This window comes from Danio rerio, chromosome 11 (genome assembly GCF_052040795.2).
Source record: "Danio rerio strain M-AB ecotype USA chromosome 11, GRCz13ab, whole genome shotgun sequence".
In the NCBI taxonomy this organism is placed as follows: Eukaryota; Metazoa; Chordata; class Actinopteri; order Cypriniformes; family Danionidae; genus Danio; species Danio rerio.
Genome location: NC_141031.1, coordinates 41,952,122 through 41,974,595, shown reverse-complemented (window position 1 = coordinate 41,974,595; position 22,474 = coordinate 41,952,122). Strand labels below are relative to the sequence as shown.

General features: G+C 36.7%; 1 protein-coding gene and 1 pseudogene across 8 annotated transcripts in view; both read left to right on the top strand.

Moving 5' to 3' along the window:
* cldn19 (claudin 19) overlaps positions 1–22,474 on the top strand; it is a 34,427-nt gene that overhangs the window by 5,709 nt on the left and 6,244 nt on the right. For 2 of the 7 annotated variants that reach the window (XM_087272371.1, XM_087272372.1), the window contains exons 2-4: positions 13,810–13,974; positions 18,220–18,304; positions 18,507–18,653. In XM_087272371.1, coding sequence (XP_087128497.1) covers positions 13,810–13,974; positions 18,220–18,304; positions 18,507–18,653 — 397 coding nt within the window. 7 annotated transcript variants of the gene reach the window in all.
* LOC147841880 (uncharacterized) lies at positions 6,331–10,646 on the top strand (annotated as a pseudogene). Its single transcript, XR_015502184.1, has 2 exons — positions 6,331–6,345; positions 8,136–10,646. The product of XR_015502184.1 is annotated as an uncharacterized LOC147841880 (transcript).

Sequence of the window (22,474 nt, the reverse complement as noted above, 5' to 3'; positions counted from 1 at the left end):
TGTTGGCTAACGTTAGTGAAAGAGTCGTTCGGGGGATTCATTCACAAACAAATCGCTCTCTCCGTATGAGAAGTGAAAGCAGGAGAGGAGCTGTGTTTCAGGACACGGATTATATTAAATTTAACAGGGAGGGTGAATAGTACATTTCTGTACACACAAACACAAGCTTTTTGTCTGGAATGCCTGTGCGCTCACTGATCCATCAATGTAGAAAAGTGATGTAAAATTATAATTTTTGTAATTAGAAAAAAAAATTACATACTAACATCCAGGAAAACTCCCAATCATAGATATATGTGTATATGTGTATATCTCTGGCTTTGGATGGCCACAGTCCTCCACTGTACCTTGGTCCCGCATTCATTTGAAATGAGCGCTACCCTGTAGCAAGATGGCGGCGCTATTGACGCGTTCCGTCCAATAGACAACAATAGGCCAGGCGACATCTAATGTATATATCTATGGTATTAGGCAAGCTGCTAATTCACGTTCAGGTGATTTAGCTCATAAATAGCATACAGTACCTATATCGCCTCGTCCACCCAACAAATTACTCGTGGTTGATAAAGATGCCGACTTGTTGCGCACAATCACAATGTAACGAGTAACAATAAGCGCCCGTTCAAATGTAGAGTAAAGAGTATATTCAATCAAAAATGTAGTCAAGTAAAGAGTAAAAGTTGCTTAAATTTTAATACTCAGTACAAATAAAAAGTAGCCCAAAAATACTTAAGTAAAGTAACAAAGTCCATTTACTTAAGTACTTTACACCACTGGTAGATGAAAAAAAGAGTGCCGAGATATTTCGAACATATTCAAGCAGGCAGGAGAGTAGTGCAGAATGCTGGTGTAGTTCCAGTAAATGAACACTTCTTCAGTTTAGTTTAGTCTTATTGTCACTGTTCAGTTGAGTTCATTTCAGATCAGTGTACTGTACATGTCACTGCTGAAGGAAGATCCACCAGTGATCACATTTAAAATGAAAGATTACAAATGGAAACAAAAATCTTCCATTGGTGTCACTTGGATTTTAGAATGTCTTAAGCATCTACTGGGGCTCTGAGGACTGCATTATTTAAAGACGTTCTAGTGAACTTTCGAGTAAAGTTAAGATTCAGTCAGGTGACACGAATTTGTCAGATGTCGGAACAATTTCATTGACGTAAGGTGTCGTGGGGATTAGTAAATGATAAATGGGCGTCGTGACACAAGATTCAATCGTTCTTCTTGTGTAATGTGGCATAGTTCACGACAATCGATACCGTGCCTGCAACACCGCACGCAGAAAGTCTAGCATGTTTAATTTTTCCCTTAGTCATTTACTAGACTTCCTCATCTATGTTAAGCTGCTTTGACAGAATTTACATTGTAAAAAGAATTTTTCATTCTAATGTTTAAGATTTTTTAATGTTATGTTATAGAAAAATGTAAGTGATACAGTGAAATGTCAGGTTTTTCTATATATTATCTAACTGGCTGACGGATCAGTTAATTTAAACGTTCCAAGTGCAAACAACAACAAAAAAAGCCACAGGATGATGGAATTTTTAGATTTTAGTTCTTATAGCATCATTGTCAATTTTTAGTCCTACCAAGAACTTCTTAAATCCACAAAACTCCACAAAAATCTCCTTAAAGAATCTACTAGTGGGCTGCAGACTAGATTTCAGTTGTTACAGATTTGATTGACTGATGGAAACTAAATTGAACCAAAATGGTTCCTACAACAACGTCACTGGGGAACTTCCTTAAAGTTCCATAAAGTATCTAAAGGTGCTTTAAATAACATATAATCTAATGTGCTGATCTTAAGATCTGTCAAAAATACTTATTTTAAAACTACATAGAGTTAAAGTCAAAACTATTAGCTCTCCTGTTTATTTTCTCCCCTAATTTTGTTTACTGGTGAACAGATTTTTTTCAACAGATTTCTAAACATAATAGTTTTAATAACTCATCTCTAATAACTGATTTATTTTATCTTTGCCATGATAACAGTAAATACTATTTGACTAGATATTTTTCAAGACGCTTCTATACAGCTTAAAGTGACATTTAACTAGATTAACTAGGCAGGTTAGGGTAATTAGGCAAGTTATTGTATAATGATGGTTTGTTCTATAGACTATCGAAAACAAATATATCTTGAAGGGGCTAATAATATTGACTTTAAAATGTTTTTTTTAATGTACAACTGCCTTTATTCTAGCTGAAATAAAACAAATAAGACTTTCTCCAGAAGAAAGAATATTATCAGACATACTGTGAACATTTCCTTGCTCTGTTAAACATCATTTGAGAAATATAAAAAAAATAAAAAAAAATACAAAGGGGATAATAATTCTGACTTCAACTGTATATTTATTCAATCATTTTCCCTCGGCTTAGTCTCTATTTCAGAGGTCACCACAGTGGAGTGAACTGCCAACTATTCCAGCATATGTTTTCTGCAGTGGATGCCCTTCCAGCCACAACCAAGTATTGGGAAACACCCATAGATACTCATTCACACACACACACACAGAACATGCAAACTCCACACAGAAATTCCAACTGGTCCAGCTGGGACTCAAACTAGCAACCTTTTTGCTGTGCGGGGACAGTGCTAACCACTGAGCCACCATGCCACAAAATATATGTGTAATTTATTCATTAATTCGTTTTCTTTTCGGCTTAGTCCCTTTATTAATCAGGAATCGCCACAGTGGAACGAATCGCCAACTAATCCAGCATATATTTTACACAGCAGATACCCTTCCAGCCACAACCCAACACTGGGAAACACCAATACACTCTTGCGTTCACACTCATACACTACGGCCAATTTAGCTTATCCAATTCACCTACAGCACATGTCTTTGGACTGTAGGGGAAACTGGAGCACCTTGAGGAAACCCACAAGAACACGGGAAGAACATGCAAACTCCACACAGAAATGCCAACTGACCCAGTCGAGGCTCACACCAGCGACCCTCTTGCTGAGAGGCGATCATGCTACCAACTGTGCCACCCTACGCCCCTATATATATATATATATATATATATATATATATATATATATATATATATATATATATATATATATATATATATATATATATATATATATATATATATTTATTTATATGTATATACAGTTGAAGTTAGAATTATTAGCCCCGTCTGAATTATTAGCCCCCCTGTTTATTTTTTTCCCAATTTCTGTTTAATAGAGAGCAGATTTTTTTTTTACAGATTTGTAAACATAATAGTTTTAATAACTCATTTCTAATAACCGATTTATTTTATCTTTGCCATGATGACAGTAAAATAGATATTTTTCAAGACACTTCTATACAGCTTAAAGTGTAACTAGGCTAATTAGGTTAACTAGGCAGGTTAGGGTAATTAGGCAAGTTATTGTATAACGATGGTTTGTTCTGTAGACTTTCAAATAAAATTATAGCTTAAAAGGGCTAATAAGTTTGACATTAAAATGGTTCCTAAAAAATTCAAAACTGCTTTAATTCTAGCCAAAATAAAACAAATAAAACTTTTTCCAGAAGAAAAAATATTATCAGACATACTGTAAAAATTTCCTTGCTCTGTTAAACATCGTTTAGGAAATATTTAAAAAAGAAAACAAAAATTCAAAGGGGGGCTAATAATTCTGACGTTTTTTGGCAGTGGTTTCACAGGAGAACCATTTTGGGTTCCTCAAAGAACATTTCAGTTAAAAGCACTAAAAAGAACCTGTTCTTCTTAGTATAAAGAACATTTGAATCAAAGAAAAAAGTATCTTCACCTTTAAAACCTTTTGTTGAATGAAGAGGTTCCATAAATCTTATAAGTCGTATTTTTAAGTATAAAATTACATGTTTGAATCTTAAAAAACAACCTAGCCATCATACAAAGCCCAAAATTGATCTTTATGACAAAAAATCTTTGCAAAGTCTTTGCAAAACCTAAAATGCCATCGCAGAACATCTAATTCTTTTCAAGGGTGCCATTAATAATATTCATAACTGCTGTGTGATCTGTTAAAAAGCATTTGCCACAGCGCTGCTGTAATAGTGTAATTGTCACTTCATAAAGGAACTACTTTATCAAGAAAAACCTTTGCACAACCCCAACTGCCACTTTCAGTTTAATAACAGTTTTTTTGGAATATCAGTTGGTCTCTAGCTAGTAGACAAAGGCTGCACTCAGTTACTGTACTGCTGCTGCTGGAATCTATAACCCTCGGCCCACAAAGGGTGACGGGACCATCTGATTCCACTGTCCCCCTCCTCAGTCTGAGGTCATCTGCTCCGATAGTGACTTCTGTATGTACAGACAGCCTCCTACAAACTTGCATTGTTTGCCCTTTTCAGCAGCAGCTCTAGTGCCTTTTCTTGAATAACTGTTATTATGTGCTGTCAACTAAAGATAGTGTTTAGGATATATGAAGAACGCTCGGGCCACGCTAATTTTAAGTTAGAAAACTTGGATGGTAAACATTGCAAAATGAACTCTTGAGTGGAATGAATTGAAAATGATAATGTTTTGTTGTCATTTTAAAACTGAACGCATAGAGAAAAATACGAGGAAGATCTAAGTTAGGTTAAACTCTTGGGTTTAAATCTGAAATCCGACAAGAAAACATGAATATTTGCATCAAGTCCTTAAATAAAACCAAAACGAACATCTTAAAACAATGTTAAAATGTAAAAATTCCCAATTAAATGTAAATGATAAAGTTAGAATGTATGATAAATGCTGGGTTCTACAATCGATTTGTGTTGGGACAACATGAAATAATTAGGTAAAATTATTTGTTTTTACAAATTTAAGTGAATTAAACATGAAACAATTAAGTTGTCCCCACAAAAAACTCAAGAATTGTTGTTTCAGCTCATATTAAATAAGTCGTTTGAATGTAGAATGTATGATAACATGATACAGAAAAACGTATATATTGTCTAAAAGGGATAGCTAACCCAAAAATGAACATTCCCTCAATACAGTATGTAATCATACCCAAGTGGTTCCAAATGTTTATGAATTGCTTTCTACTGTTGAACCCAAAACAAGATATTCTGAAGATTGTTGAAAAAAAAAAAAAAAAAACGCTGAAATTGACATCGATAGTAAGAAAAGCAACAATATATATATAAAAAAAAATACTATGGAACTCAACAGCTGTTTTTTTCCCAATGCTCTTCATTACCGTACGTTCACACTGAAAGCGGCGAGTGTCAAAGTAGTCGGAAGTCATTCATTTTCAATGAGAGTTGGGGGCGATATGACTTGATTCGGCGGCAAGCAATCAGAATATAGAAGTCCACCGCTTGAGAGGAGTTCAGAGAACACAGACCTGTAAACTTTGGTTTCGATCACAGTTGTTCCCAAGGGTTTAATTATTGCTGTCGCCGGATTTACAATTATTTACAATGGTGCTAAGACCCGCGAGGCTGATGGAGCGAGTGTTTACAAGTGTCCTGTAAAGGAGCTCCAGATGGAGACTTTTGTTTTGTGTTTACCTTCTGAATAAAGATGTTGCACGTCCGCCGGTTCCCGCCTCTGAATGAGCGAGTTTTAGCTTCTTGTATTTTAGGGTAACGTTTATAAAAATAAAAAAAAACACCCACAAAGAAACACGACATAGAAGAACATAAACACCTCACTGCCAGCTAGCGTTTCGGAAGTGTTATTGCAGAGCAACACAAACAGAACACAGAAGTATAAATGCACAGCTACATGCACGGCAGGCACCGTGGATCACGCCGATCACTTGACACAGAAGTATAAACCAGCCAATAGCCCTCACAGATTGCTGGAGAATACTTCCTGTTATTCACCTGAACTACATATCCTATAATGCCCCGCAGTCACATACCAGTTTCAGGTCACCTCCAGATTATACTCACACAAACAGTTGAAGCTGATCATGACTGATTACTTGGATTATATACACACCACTCACACACACACATTCTGGCTGAGTCTTGCTATAATGTAGTGAGTGTATCCTGAAACCGGTGTGTGACTGAAGGACATGATGGGATATGTACTTCGGGTAAAGGACAGGGAGTGTTTTTCAGCCATCTGCAAGGGCTACATCACTGGCGATCACAACGAATTTAAGTGAAGTCAACTCAAAAAAGCAGTTGCCTTGTAAAATGAGTCAATGTTGTTTTAATATTTTACAGTGAAGTGAAGAATAGATAAATTGTTACAGAACTATCGTTTTTGGGTGAATGATCCTTTCAATCCTTAAATGTTAACCAATTTAATGTAAAACTTTATAACATTTCGCACATTTTAAGCACTTTAATGTAAGTAGACAACCAGAGGTCGTCAAAAACGATAATGACATCATCAATAGTGAGCGAATTTGTGTGAGGAAGGCATTGATGAGAGATGTTTTGAGTGACGTGTCAAGCGGCCCACAAGAGTGAACAATAGACAATGGCTGAGCCTCACATGCGGCTCTTCTTCAAGCATGTTCTCCAGCGCTTGCCTGGCACTGCCAACCCTGAGCGGGACTCTAACTGCCCTCATTCACACTCCGCCTGGAGATCACAGTGCTACTTGGAGAAACACTCGCCTTGCAAATCAAGAAATAAAGCACAGCAAGGATAAAAGACTAGAAAAATAAGACCTACATGACATTATGCTTTGTGGGAATTATGAAAGTAACTCCGGAGAACAAATAGTGAAGTGTTTAAAAAGAAGTTAATTATTCTTATAAAATTATTCTTAAAAAAAGAGTTATTATTGCCTACAGTTCACCCATCAAATGTCAAAAGGCAACTTAATAGAATTAACAAATCAAATAAAGAATGGGAACAAAAACTTTTCATTGCAATATTACAGATGTCTTTATTAAATATTATTGTTCGGAAGAGAAACAAAGGGAAAATAATCTAAAGAAGGAAAACAGTGAACTCATTGCTGGGTTCCACAATCGTTTTGTGTTGGGACAACATGAAATAATTAAGCTAACTTAGTTTTTACAAATTTAAGTGGATTGAACATAAAACCATTAAGTTGTCCCCCAAAAAACCTCAAGATTTGCTGTTTCAGCTCATTTTAAATAAGTCGTTCTCTTTCAAATGTTGTTTAACAAAGAAAATACATTTTCACAGTATTACCTATAATATTTTATCTTCCTAATAAAGTCTTATTCTTTTAGTTTGCATAGAAAAAAACTTTACTTTTTTGTAAACAATATTATTATCCCCCTTAATTAATTTTTTTGATTGGCTACAGAACAAACCACTGTTGTCCAATGACTTGCTTATTTAACCTAATTAACGCAATTAACCCTTTAAATTGCACTTTAAGTTGAATACTAACATCTTGAAAATTTCTATTACTAAAATACCATGTGCTGTCATCATGGAAGACAAATAAATTAGTTATTAAAACTATTATTCTTTAAAATGTGTTAAAAAATCATCTCTGTTAAAAATCACTTGGGAAATATTTTAAATTGGCTGGTAATGTTGTCTTCAACTGTACACTACCTGACAAAAGTCTTGTCACTTATCTAAGTTTTAGGAATAAAAGATAATAACTTCTAGTTGACCATTTGGTATCAGGAGCACTGCAAAAAATGCTTTTCTTGCTTAGATTTTTTGTCTTATTTCTAGTCTAAATATCTAAAATTTCTTATATCAAGAAGCATTTTCTAGACAAGCAAAACATATTGTCTTGTTTTGAGAAATAAAATGCCAATATTAAGTGAGTTTTTCCGTAAAACAAGCAAAATAATCTGCCAATGGGGTAAGCAAATTAATCTTGTTTTTTCTTTTGACGTAAGATTATTTTGCTTACCCCATTGGCAGATTATTTTGCTTGTTTTACGGAAAAACTCACTTAATATTGGCATTTTATTTCTCAAAACAAGACAGTATGTTTTGCTTGTCTAGAAAAACTTTTCTTGATTTAGGAATTTTTAGATATTTGGACTAGAAACGAGACAAAAAATCTAAGTAAGAAAAGCATTTTTTTGCAGTGAGTGGCTTATATGAAAGTCCTCTAGATTACGCTTATTTTACCTAAATAAAATATAATCATGCCTTGATTATTAATGATTAGGGGGTTTTTGTCATAGGTTTAGACATTGAAAGTGACAGAGGAGAATGTGTCAGTAAACGGATACTCTTGAGGAGGACCCTGATTACGAGGCATCAACCTCAGATGATAAAGACACTCCTAGTGTTGACTCTACTGTTATCTCTCAACCACCAGCAGACACATTACCTTCCAAAAATGGAAAATTATGGTCCCGCTCACCACTTGAACGGCAGGGTAGACTTAGTGCTGCTAATGTCATCAAAATGGTTGCAGAGCCCACCAGATATGCTCTCAGTCATGTTCAAGACATAAAATAAGCATTTCAGCTTTTCATTACACCATCAATTGAACATTATATACTTGAAATGACAAACTTAGAGAGGGGGAGGGTCTATGGGGACAGTTGAAAAAACTTTGATGTGATTTGCAAGCCTACATTGGGTTGCTCATTTTAGCAGGAATGTACAAGTCCAAAGGAGAAGCAAAAGCAAGCCTTTGGAATGCTGACACTGGAAGGTCAATACTTCCAGCCACCATGTCTCTGAAGACATTCTCCCATATCAGACACTTTGATGACTAGGAAACAAAGAAGGGCAGACAAGAGCATGACAAACTTGCAGCAATATGGATGTATGGGATAAGAGGGTCCACCCCTTTCTTTACAATCCAGGCCCCCACATCACTGCGAATGAATGTCTCACTCCATTTCGTGGCCGCTGTACCTTTAGACAAAACATACCTAGCAAACCATGTTTTTCTTGGTGTCAAATTGACCCCATACATAATTGTGTTCCAGTCCTTGCTACAAAATCTTTTATTCTTTTCATATAAGTAACAAAAATATATACCAATAGCAAGTATAAAACTAATAAAACAACAAAAATATATATAAACAGTGAGTTTTCATGCTGATTTGTAAACTTGTCTATAGTAGGGTTCGAGTTTTGTACTTTTTAATCTACTAAAGGGTTGGGGTTTTGTATTTTAGAGTGTTTTTAAGAAGTCAACAAAGACATCAATTACCTGACACTAAACTTTTGGCAAAAAAATCATATTCTGAAGGTTTTAAATTGCTGGGGTCAAATTGACCCCAGTAGATAAAAAGGTGTTAGCAGATTTTAGAGTAACAGGAGGGTTAATCTGGGGTTGCCACAACGAAAAAAAAAACGCCAACTTATCCAGCATATGTTTTACGCAGCGGTTGCCCTTCCAGCTGCAATCCATCACTGGGTAACATCCATACACACTCATTCACACACATACACTACAGACAATTTTAGCTTACCCAATTCACCTGTGCTGCATGTGTTTGGACTTGTGGGGGTAACCAGAGCACCTGGAGGAAACCAAAACATGCAAACTCCACACAGAAACGCCAACTGATGCAGCCGAGGCTCGAATCAGCAACCTTCTTCAAATCAACAGCAAAAAATATGAAATTAAATACCCAAAAATCTAAACCTAACCCTTAATGCAGCTGAAATAAAAGACAATAAGCAAATTAATAAATCTGAATAAGATGAAAAAAAATTGTATGTCCTGATTAAACTTTTTCATTGATTAAAAAGTTTTGTCTAGATATAAAATTAAAGTACCATGGCAAACTCTTCTCACTTATTTATAATGATAAATTTCAGTTCTATTGAATGCAGGATGGCGATGTAGTGACGCAGTAGGTAGCTCTGTCGCCTCACAGCAAGAAGGTCACTGGGACACTGGTTCGAACCTCTGCTCAAATGGCGTTTCTTTGAGGAGTTTGCATGTGCTCCCTGTGTTCATGTGGGTTTCCTCCGGGTGCTCCGGTTTCCCCCACAGTCCAAAGACATGTGGTACAGGTGAATTGGGTAGGCTAAATTGTCCATAGTGTGTGTGTGTGTGTGTGGATGTTTCCCAGAGATGGGTTTTGGCTGGAAGGGCATTCGCTGCGTAAAAACCTGCTGGATAAGTTGGCGGTTCATTCCGCTGTGGCGACCCCGAATTAATAAAGGGACTAAGCCGACAAGAAAATGAATGAATGGAGAATCCCCAAACAGAAAGGGCAACCCATAATCTAAAGCGCAGTCAGAACAGAAGTGAATAAAGCACTAAAATCCTGCTTCAAAGGCGTCCTCCTCACACATAAATCACGCATCAAACATCACATTATTAATTCTCCTTTTCTTTGAGATGCCGTTATACTTATTTTATGGTTTCAGTTTCTTTTTGATGCTACAATTTCAAAGATATCCATTAAACATGGCCATCTGAACTCTCCTTTTGAGAAGAGCCCAACAATACGGGGATAGTTCAGAGCATGGGGTTGGTGGTCTGAATTCTATTGTGTGATCGGGAGTTGAAGTTGAAGTCATTATCTGAGCTGAACTTGGCATGTTAACATGTAGCTGTCACACAAAAAAGCAGGGACAATCCTTCTTTGTGGAAAAGCCACAGTAATCTCCTCTGTGCCAGACATGTTCAAATGTCACTCCTACAGCATTATGTATGAACTCAGCTCTGTGTGGGTTATCTGTGGAATTTTAATGTAGAAGAACGGCTAGAAAAAGCTCAAAATTGTGCTAAAATCTTTATTCGGAATACTGTGAATACATTTTTAAGTCATTATTTTCCTCAGAAAATCAGAAGATAAAAAATAGGGGGGTATATATAAAATAGAGGCTTTATAAGGTGTCATTATTTAATTTATTAAACTAAAATGAACTCTGTTAAAGGGGTAATTCACCCACAAATTTTAATTCTGACATCATTTACTTGTTTCAAACCTTTAGGAGTTTCTTTTTTCTGTTAAACCTGAAAGAAGATAATTTGATAAATGTCATAAACCGGTCACCATTGACTTCCATAGTATTTGTTTTTTCAACTATGGAAGTCAATTATTCCAGGTTTTCAGCATTTTCAGCTTTTTTTTTTTTTTTTCCAAAATTCATTCATTGATTTTCTTTTTGGCTTAGTCCCTTTATTAATCTGGGCTTGCCACAGTGGAATGAACCGCCAACTTATCTAGCACATGTTTTACGCTGTGCATCTTTTTTCAAAACATATTATTTAATGTTTGACAGAAGAAAGAAAGTCAGAAAGGTTTGGAATCACTAGAGGGTGAGTAAATAATGAGTTGGGTGAACTATCCCTTTAACTAACGTTCACTAACACTAATATATGCATTATTGATTGTTTGTTCACTAGTCAATACATTAACTAATACAACCGTATTGTAAAGTACCAAATTATGCATTCAATTAAATATTGCATTCAGAAAATGTATAATGTTGACGTTTTATATACCATTTTTTGGAGATTAATTCACCTTAAAATAAAAATTAATTATTTATTTCTTTGCACTTCAAGGGTAAAATATGACTAAGACATACACTACCTGACAAAAGTCTTGTCGTCGATCCCAGTTGTAAGAGCAACAAATAATAGCTTGATTTCTAGTTCATTTGGAAAATTGGCAGAAGGTTTTCTGATGAATCTGTTGAGCTGCATCCCAATAATCACAAATACTGCAGAAGACCTGGAACTTGCATGGACCCAAGATTCTCACAAGGAAAAATCATGGTTTGGGGTTAAATTTAGTATGGGTGCAGAGTGGGTGGCAACATCAACAGCCTGAGGTATCAAGACATTTGTGCTGCCCATGAAATTACAAACCATAATTTCTGTTAAGTGACAAGACTTTTGTCTAAAGCAAAGTGAGACCTTACTGTCCTAATTAAATAATCAAAAATCAAGGCATGATCATATTTTATTTAGGCAAAATAAGCGTAATCTAGAGGCCTTTGCCTTTCATATAAGCCACTTCTGATACCAAATGATCAACTAGAAGTCCAGGTATTATTTGTTGTTCCTAAAACTTGGGTAGGCAGAATACTGTTGACAGCAGTTATGCGTCTATTTAAATTTAAATATATATGTTAAATATATTTTTAATGAAAGGCAAGGGGAAACACTCTGATAAATAAACTGAATTGCAGGTTTAGGCTTCAGGTTATGTAGCCTAATATTAGTCCAAAGTGACAATAATAAAATGGGTGTTAAATGTGGACGAAATGCACAATAAAATGGCAGGAAATAAAGAATAAATAAAATGAGAAATAAAAAAATCTGTTTGGTCACACTTTATTATAAGGTGTCCGTGATACAGTGTAACAATTCCGTTAAGCACTGGGTCATTTTTATATAGTACATATACTTACTATGGGGTTAGGGTTAGAATGCAGGTAAGGATTAGGGTTAATTGCATGTAATTAACATAATTTGTTTTTATTATAGTAAGTACAGGGCGACACGGTGGCTCAGTTGTTAGAACTGTCACCTTACAGCAAGAAGGTCACTGGTTCAGGCCCTGGCAGGGTCAGTTGACATTTCTGTGTGGAGTTTGCATGTTTTCCCTGTGTTCAAGTGGGTTTCCTCCAGGTGCTCAGGTTTCCCCCACAAGTCCAAAGACATGTGCTATATGTGAATTGGGTAAATACTAAACTAAATATTGAGTGTGTATGGTTGTTTCCTAGTACTGGGTTGCAGCTGGAAGGACATACGCTGTGTAAAGCATATGCTGAGTTAGTTGGCGGTTCATTCGCTGTGGGGACCCCACTAGACTTTTCTGACAGGGTATTCGAGTGTCACCGAGTGTCAGAATGTTGTGGGACTGCTGTACAGGAGTTATGATTAGGGATCGCAAAATTTAGCGTTTTTTATTTTAGATTTTTTTTTTTAAAGCATGACGGTAAAACACAAATGCGGTTATGAATATATTAAAACGTGTTTGTTTGTTGTAAAAAATTCGTAATAATGGCAAAAAATAGTAATTTGTTGATTTCCTTTCTTCCGGGTGTTACTATCCTGTCATTGTGGCTGGTGTATTCTGGGAATTTTTCTTACCACTTGGTTTCGGCCTAAGCCGAAGGAAAATGAATGAATGAATGAATGAATAGCAAGTACATGGAACATGTCTATCAAGGACACCTTAAAATAAATTGTTATCGTGTGCTATAAATACTTTAGTAGGCGAGGCAGTGGCGCAGTAGATAGTGCTGTCGCCTCACAGCAAGAACTTCGCTGGGTTGTGGTTCGAACCTCGGCTCAGTTGCCGTTTCTGTGTGGAGTTTGCATGTTCTCACTGCCTTCGCGTGGGTTTCCTCCGGGTGCTCCGGTTTCCCCCACAGTCCAAAGACATGCGGTACAGGTGAATTGGGTAGGCTAAATTGTCCGTAGTGTATGAGTGTGTGTGTGAATGTGTGTGTGTGTGGATGTTTCCCATGGGTTGTGGCTGGAAGGGCATCCGCTGCGTAAAAAAAAACTTGCTGGATAAGTTGGCGGTTCATTCCACTGTGGTGACCCCGGATTAATAAAGGGACTAAGGCGACAAGAAAATGAATGAATGAATTAATACTTTAAAACACTATGTATTTAATTCATAACATTTATGAATCAATTAAATTTATCTTGCATTGGAAAATGAAAATTAGAAAAATTAAAGGGATAGTTCAACTAAAGATGAAAAGCCATTTTTTGCTGATAAAGACAAAAGAAGATATTTTGAAGAAAGTTGAAACCTGTAACAATTGACTTCCATAGTATTAATTTGCCTACTGAAGTCAATGGTTACAGGTTTCCAACAGTCATAATATCTTCTTTTGTGCTCCAGAATAAGTTATCGCTTTAAGAATTCAGTCTGAGGTATGGGGCTTTTGTTTCATAGGAACTAGCCTAACTGACTTTGAGTTTCCACTGAAGAGTTCTAATATCCGGTTGTTGTTTTTTCTGCAGTCAACATTCAGACGTGTCGAGCTCTGATGGTGATCTCTGTGCTCATGGGCTTCATGGGTATCATTGTAAGTGTGGTCGGCATGAAGTGCACAAAGGTGGGTGACAACAACCCATCCACAAAGAGCAAGATCGCCATCTCTGGTGGGAGTCTATTCCTGCTCTCAGGTGAGTCTCTTTCCTTCATGTCAATTGAGTCAGAAGAAGAGTGCGTTGTTAATAGAAATGGCTGTTTGTAATGGTCACATACACTTTGCTATACTAAAAAAAGGGGGGACATTTTATTTCGGACCACCAAAATTTTCCTTAACCTTACCCCTATAGCACTTCAATAGTACCTTTAAGTCTTTTTGCAATATAATATGAACATAATTGTGCCCTTGGACATCAAAACCAGTCATAAAAATCCTTTTTTTCAAAATTATCAGGATTTATATATTGTCTATACATTATTTATGCAAGACATGGAATAAAATAAGCTTTCCATTGTTATATGGTTTGTTAGGACAGGACAATATTTTGCTGAATTACAATCAGGAATCAGAGTAAAATTCAATACTTTTAAAGACTATTTAAAGGACGCTTTCTATACTGCGTGATGCTGTCATGTCAATATAGACCAAAATTGCTGAGGAATATTTCCAATACCTTGCTGAATCTATGCCATGGAGGACTGAGGCAGTTCTGAAGGCAAAGGGGGTTCAACTAGTAAGGTGTACCAAATAAAGGTAAGGTACTAGTAAGGTGTACCTAATAATGTGGCCGGTGAGTGTATAATATTACCAATGCAGTGTTATTTTACAGTGTTAAGCTGAATCTTAATGCCTTTACAGTAAACATAAAGTCATTACTACTCTGTGCAAATTGTGTTACTGTATGTAGGTCAGTGCTGCACATACCTCAGTCGAGAACCATTGAGTGTGAATTAGTTTTGGTAAATAAACTGGCGTTCCTCCATTAGCTTCATATATTTTAAGACCTCGTGGCCACTTTAGGTTCCCCCGGTAACACTGGCAACATTTCAATTTAGAATATTTACTAAATACTGATTGTAAGAAACGAATAATAAACTAAAACATTATTCATATGCTGAATTAACAGTGCTAATTCTGCAGGGCGTCTATAACAGCAGGAATAACAGTGTTTTCCTGATTACTGCAGTAATCTAGCAGGATTTTATTAATTTTATAAACTATACAGCATCCCAATATTCGCAGATTTAATTCAGGCAAACTTTAGCACACTAAAAACAAAATGTATTGATATACGAAAATTTTTAAGTGCCTTCAATTTCTTTAAATTGATTTATACATTTTTAAAACATTATATTTTTTATTATTTTTTTCGGGGTTTCACCATTAATGGATAGGACAGTGTAGAGGATTGACAGGAAAGCAGAAAGAGGGGAAGGATCGGCATAGGACCGCGAGGCGGGAATCGAACTCGGGTCGCCGTGAGCATGTGTCGATGCACTAACCCAGGGGTGGGCAATCTCGGTCCTGGAGGGCCGGTGTCCTGCACAGTTTAGCTCCAACCTTATTCAAACAGACCTCCCTATAGAGCTCGAGTGATCTTGAAGACAATGATTAGTTTGTTCAGGTGTTTGACTAGTGTTGGAACAAAACTCTGCAGGGACACCGGCCCTCGAGGATCAAGTTTGCCCATCCCTGCACTAACCACTACACCACTGGCGCCAACAACTTCTAATACTTTTTAAGACCCCTTGGACACCCTGACAAATATTTAAATACATCTACAATCTGAGGGTTCAAAAAATTTATGAAACTTGTCCAAATGAAGTGCTTGTTAATTCATATTTATAGTTAAGAAGTTTACCAACATATATTCATGGAATTGTATATATACTTAAGAGTCTATTTTTGTTTTCAGCATTAAAGAAAAATTTATAATTTTGACTCTTACAGTGTATTTTTGGCTGTGTTTTTCCCCTTTGTGGTCCAGGGTCACACTTAGTACATTGCACTTATTTATTATTTATGTTTAATGCAGTAGTTAAGTCCATTTAATATTACTTGGAAACATGTAATTAAAAAATGTTAACCCAGTGATTGGGTTCATATACAGCTGAAGTCAGATTTATTAGCCCCCTTTGAATTTTTTTTCTTTTTTGAATATTTCCTAAATTATACTTAACAGAGCAAGGAAATGTTCACAGTATGTCTGATAATATTTTGTCTTCTGGAGAAAGTCTTATTTGTTTTATTTCGGCTAGAATAAAAGCAGTTTTTAATTAAAAAAAAATAACATTTTAGGGTCAATATTATTAGCCCCTTTAAGCTATATTTTTTTTCCGAAAGTCTACAGAACAAACCATTATTATACAATAACTTACCTAATTACCCTAACCTGCCTAGTTAACCTAATTAACCTAGTTAAGCCTTTAAATGTCACTTTAAGCTGTATAGAAGTGTCTTGAAAAATATCTAGTCAAATATTATTTACTGTCATCATGGCAAAGATAAAATAAATCAGTTATTAGAAATGATTTATTAAAACTATTATGTTCAGAAATGTGTTTAAAAAAATCTGTTCACCGTTAAACATAAATTGGGGGAAAAAATAAACAGGGGAAAAACTATTCTGACTTCAACTGTATTATTGTTTTAAAGTTAGGATTAAAAAAAACTTTAAAACATTTTTAATTAAACTGAATCAAGTCATTTTAACTTGAATTCCATTAATATGACTTAAACCAGCTTGTATAACTTAAAAATCTTTTTTAAAGTTTTAATAATTTTAATAAGTTACATAAACATAAAAACATGTTGTCATGACTTACTGAAAACATTATGCTTTATTTAATTATCACTAACAGTACATCATGCTATAATATTTTATTACTTTAAAAATTGAACCAAATATTTAATTGTCAATAATTGCATGTATGCACACTCACCGGCCACTTTATTAGGTGCACCTGTCCAACTGCTTGTTAACGTAAATTTCAACTTGGTCAAGACGATCTGCTGCAGTTCAAACCGAGCATCAGAATGGGGAAGAAAGGTGATTTAAGTGACTTTGAACTATTTCAGAATCTGCTGATCTACTAGGATTTTCACACACAACCATCTCTAGGGTTTACAGAGAATGGTCCGAAAAAGAGAAAATATTCAGTGAGTGGCAGTTCTGTGGGAGCAAATGCCTTGATGATGCCAGAGGTCAGTGGAGAATGGCCAGACTGGTTCCAGCTGATAGAAAGGTAACTCAATAAACCACTCGTTACAACCGAGGTCTGCAGAAAAGCATTTCTGAATGCACAAAACATCCAACCTTGAGGCGGATGGAGGGAAGATCACACCAGGTGCCACTCCTGTCAGCTAACAGTAAACTAAGGCTACAACTCACACAGGCTCACCAATATTAGACAATAGAAGATCGGAGAAGCGTTGCCTGGTCTGATGAGTCTCAATTTTTGCTGCCACATTCAAATGGTAGGGTCAGAATTTGGCGTCAACAAGATGAAATCATGGATCCATCCTGCCTTGTATCAACAATTTAGGCTGGTAGTGGAGGTGTAATGGTGTGGGGGATCATTTCTTGGCACATTTTGGGCCCAATTAAGCATCGTGTCAATGCCACAGCCTACCTGAGTATTGTTGCTGACCATGTCCATACCTTTATGACCACAGACTACCTATCTTCTGATGGCTACTTCTAGCAGGATAACATGGCATGTCACAAAGTGTGAATCATCTCAGACTGCTTTCTTGAACATGACAATGAGTTCACTGTACTCAAATGGCCTCCATAATTACCAGATCTCAATCCAATAGAGCACCTTTGGGATGTGGTGAAACGGGAGATTCACATCATGGATGTGCAGCCGACAAATCTGCAGCAACTGCCTGATGCTATCATGTCAATATGGAGCACGATCTCTGAGGAATATTTACAGTACTTTGTTGAATCGATGCTATGAAGGACTGAGGCAGTTCTGAAAGGGGGTCCAACCCGGTACTAGTAAGGCGTACCTAATAAAGGTAAGGTACTAGTAAGGTATACCTAATAAAGTGGCCGGTGAGTGTATAATATTACCAATACAGTGTTATTTTACAGTGTTAAGCTAAAAACTCAAGGTCTTGACAGTAAACGTAAACAAAGTCATTACTACTCTGTGCAAATTGTGTTATGTAGGTCAGTGCTGCACATACCTCAGTCGTAAATCACTGAGTGTGAATTAGTTTTGGTAAATAAACTGGCGTTCCTCCATTAGCCTCCAGATTCCTGAGGTCTGTTCTTCTCCTCGGCCGCTGTCTTCATCGTGTCTTGCAGGAGTAAACAGGAAGTGGCTGTTCTGGTCACATTAACACTCTCTGCAAAGCCTGAAAGTAAACAGACAGAGAGATGTATCCTTAGTGACGGTGCTGATCCTGTGATTTCTGTCTGGTCTAGGTGTCTGCACGCTGGTGGCCGTGTCCTGGTATGCCGCACAGGTGTCTGCCCACTTCTTCGACCCCAACACACCAACTAATGCCAAGTAGGACCAATGATTGATTTGAAAATTATAATGGCAACATGTTAAGTAATAAGTTTAAGTAATAAGTTATCTTTTTTATTTTAAATTAACTAAAAGTCGAGGGATATATATATATATATATATATATATATGTTTAGTAGGATAACATTTTACCTGAACTTGACCATTGTTGAATGAAGGGCGTGGCCTCTCTGTCTTCCAGGTACGATTTTGGAACCGCCCTCTTTGTGGGGTGGGCGGCGTCCGTCCTGATGATGCTGGGCGGCGCGTTCCTTTGCTGCTCCTGCATCAACGAGGACAGAAGAGGACAGCAGTTCTACCGGCAATCTCAGCCCTCCACAACCAGAGAGTATGTGTAAATACAAACCTATAACTGCACTGCAGCAAAGGACAAACTCTAACTGTAAAGAGCAGCACGTACAAGAGACAGAGCTCTTTCCACCATGAGTACACCTTCACACTCGCAATGACCGTTTATCCAGGTCCAAAACACTCAAACTAAACCCTTACCAGACAAATACTTACATTGTCAAGACCTACGGTCACAGAGGTTTGTGTACTGCTTTCAGAGATACTGTACAAATGTGTATTTTTGCTATACATTCATTTTCAAGAAAACAATGTGGAAATTCCGTACTGATTTTGACAAATACGGTTTTCTCATCAAGCATTAATAAGCTTTTAAATGAAAGAAATCCTTTCTATAAACCAATTTGAAGCTGAACTCCCTAAGTTGTAAAGAGCATTAACACTGGACATTTTATATAGTTACTCTAACATAGGTTTCAGGGAAACTTTCATGTGTTTTCATGAAAAGTGAATTAAAAGTATTATTTGTGGACAAAGTCTAATCAACAGGATTTTTTTTTTGTTAGCTAAAAGGCAAATAAATAATAATAATAAAAAAAAGATTCCACATGGAGTACAGCATCTATGTTTGGACTAGAATCCTACTTTCTCAAATTCTGCAGTATATAATATACATAATGTGAACGTATGCATGAAATACACTGACGACCCAAACTTTTTTTTAAACAAGATCAAAAGCCTTTTTTTGTTGCCAAATTAAAAAAAAAAAAAGAATTATAGTGTCCCCCAATTCAAATTAATTTAAAAATGTATAAATTTAAATAAAATAAACAAATAAATAAATGCGAATTGAGTATTTATTTCCAAACTTTTATCAATTGAGGTCATGTGACAATGTACAATGCATACTATTAAGCAGTTCCCATACTGACAAAAGACTTGAATCAAAAATAACTTGACTTCTAGTTGATCATTTGGAAAAGTGGTAGAAGGTAGGTTTCTTCTGATGAATCATCTGTTGAGCTGCATCTCAATCATCACAAATACTGCAGAAGACCTATTGGAACCCGCATGGACCAATAAGATTCTTATAGAAATAAGTCAAGTTTGGTAAAGGAAAAATCATGGTTTGGGGTTACATTCAGTATGGGGGCATGCGAGAGATCTGCAGAGTGGATGGCAACATCAACAGCCTGGGGTATTAAGACATTTGTGCTGCCCATTACATTACAAACCAAAGGAGAGGGCAGAATCTTCAGCGGGATATCACTCCTTCTCATACTTCAGCCTCCACATCAAAATTCCTGAAAGTAAAGAAGGTCAAGGTGCTTTAGGATTGGCCAGACCGGTCACCAGACATGAACATTATTGAGCGTGTCTGGGGTAAGATGAAGGAGGAGGCATTGAAGATGAATCGAAAGAATCTTGATGAACTCTGGGAGTCCTGCAAGAACACTTTCTTTGCCATTCCAGATGACTTTATTAATAAGTGATTTGAGTCATTGCAGAGATGTATGGATGCAGTCCTCCAAGCTCAAGGGAGTCATACACAATATTCATTTTTTCTCCACTGCAGCATGACTTTATATTCTATACTGTACATTATATCTGTTAAGTGACAAGACTTTTTTCTAAGCAAAGTCAGACTTTACTGTCCTATTTAAATAATTATAAATGTTGGCATGATCATATTTTATTTAGCTCAAATAAGCGTAAACTAGAGGCCTTTGCCTTTCATATAAGCCACTTCTGATTACAAATGATCAACTAGAAGTCAAACTATTATTTGTTGGTCCTAAAACTTGTCTAGGGGACAAGACTTTTGTCAGATAATTTGTATACTGAACAGTATTGAGCAAGCACTTCATTCCAAACAAAGTCTATAGGTTCAAATAAAAAACATGCCATGGCTGCTCTGATTGGCTAGTCTGTTCTGCGTGGTGGGAGCTCTGTTCGCCAGCTGTGTGTGTTGCTGACAGCCATGGTCAAATTACTGACACCACATTGAGGAGACCAGGAGTTACGACACTTCCACTGTCCACTGAAGTACAGGGAATTCCACTGGAACCATACAGGACATTATTTCAAGCCACTGACTTCCAGCGCTCCAGTGTGGGAATTGTAATTGGGTCGACTTGAGGCATAAACAAGCTATTTAGACACAGCACTTTCGAGGGAAAGTCCAGCGCTGGTTTAAGACCAAAGTGTGTGCTGTTTTTGTAGCTTTAAAACACCTCACTAGCAGAAAATAGGCTAAAATGTTGAAGGGTAAAGCAACTGAGGGTGAAGAGTGCCATTGATGCTGCCGTTTCCTTGCACTAGATTTACTTAAAGAACCTATCGATCAATAATATAAACACATCCACATATCCGTCTTTTGGATGAGACGTTAAACCGAGGACCTGACTCTCTGTGGTCATTAAAAATCCCATGGCAGTTCCCGTGAAAGAGCAGGGGTGTAACCCCAGTGTCCTGGCCAAAGTCCCTCTATCGGCCCTTACGATCATGGCCTCCCAATCATCCCCTTCCACCGAATTGGCTCTATCACTGTCTCTCCATTCCACCAATAGCTGGTGTGTGGTAAGCGCACTGGCGCCGTTGTCCTGTGGCTGCCGTCGCATCATCCAAGTGGATGCTGCACACTGGTGGTGGTGTGGAGAGACCCCCCCCTCATGATTGTGAAGCGCTTTAGGTGTATGGCCATACACAATAAATGCGCTATATAAATACACATTACATTACATACATTACATTACATTACAGCCACAGTTTAGTTTTGAACACAAAACTATTGCAAAACTATTAAAATTTTACAATATTTAAACATAAATAACTTATATTTATAATAAATATAATCACAATAAATATAATAACTGCATTTAAATGTAATGACTCACTCCTGAAATTGCAATGGTTGACACCAAATGTGGTAAGTAGGGATGCAACGATTATAAATTTTGGTTGTACAATTATAGTCTAAGAAATAATCTCGGTTTCACGGTTATCACGATTATTTGCATACATTGATTTCAAAACCCCACTAGTTTAAAACTAAAATTATTTTAAATTTGGTTTTGCAGTTTGGGCCTTAATACATATTTGTTGCCGTTTTATATTTGATTGACTATATAAAAATAAGTGGATATTATTGATTCATTTATTGGGTAAAATTGCTACTTTTTACTGTCATTCAATGTGTTTTTGGTCATTATCAATGCATTGTCACATTAATTGAGCGTGTGGAAAAATAGACCCAGTGGCGAAACTATCACAGCACTGCTGCTTCAGAAACGCTCGTGCCTCGCACTGGAACACTGCTTCTGCTAGCAGTATGAAAGCTCTAATATGCTAACATGAACTACAAAAAAACATGCGCTGCTCACGCTTGCGGTGTGAAACAGGCTTGGGTCTTTCAGCACTGTCCCTGAAAACACTTGATTAATCTCGGCTGGCGGATCAACACTCGCCACATGATAACTCTCATCGGCGCCATTATTTGTAAGTGTGTACTTTCCATTGCTTCTTCCTCAAACTTCAGCCGTATGCTGTTCCTGCAGTAACAAAAGCCCCGTCATCTTAACTAGGTGTGCCTGAAAAGCATGAATGCATTGCGTTGCGTGTGCATCCCTCCATTGGAAATAACGAGCTTGAACGAGCTTGCTTTAATTAATAGCCTCAGTAATAGTCAATCCAGTGTGCATGTTATTAGTCTCGGTGTACAAACTAGCGCACAGTTGGCATAACTTTGTTTAGTTGCTCCAGTTTTGTTCCGTGCAAAAACACAGTGTTGAGAAGCCTTTCCGATTAATTAACTGTGACAAATTAAATCACGGTTAATAATGAAACCGATAAATCGCTGCA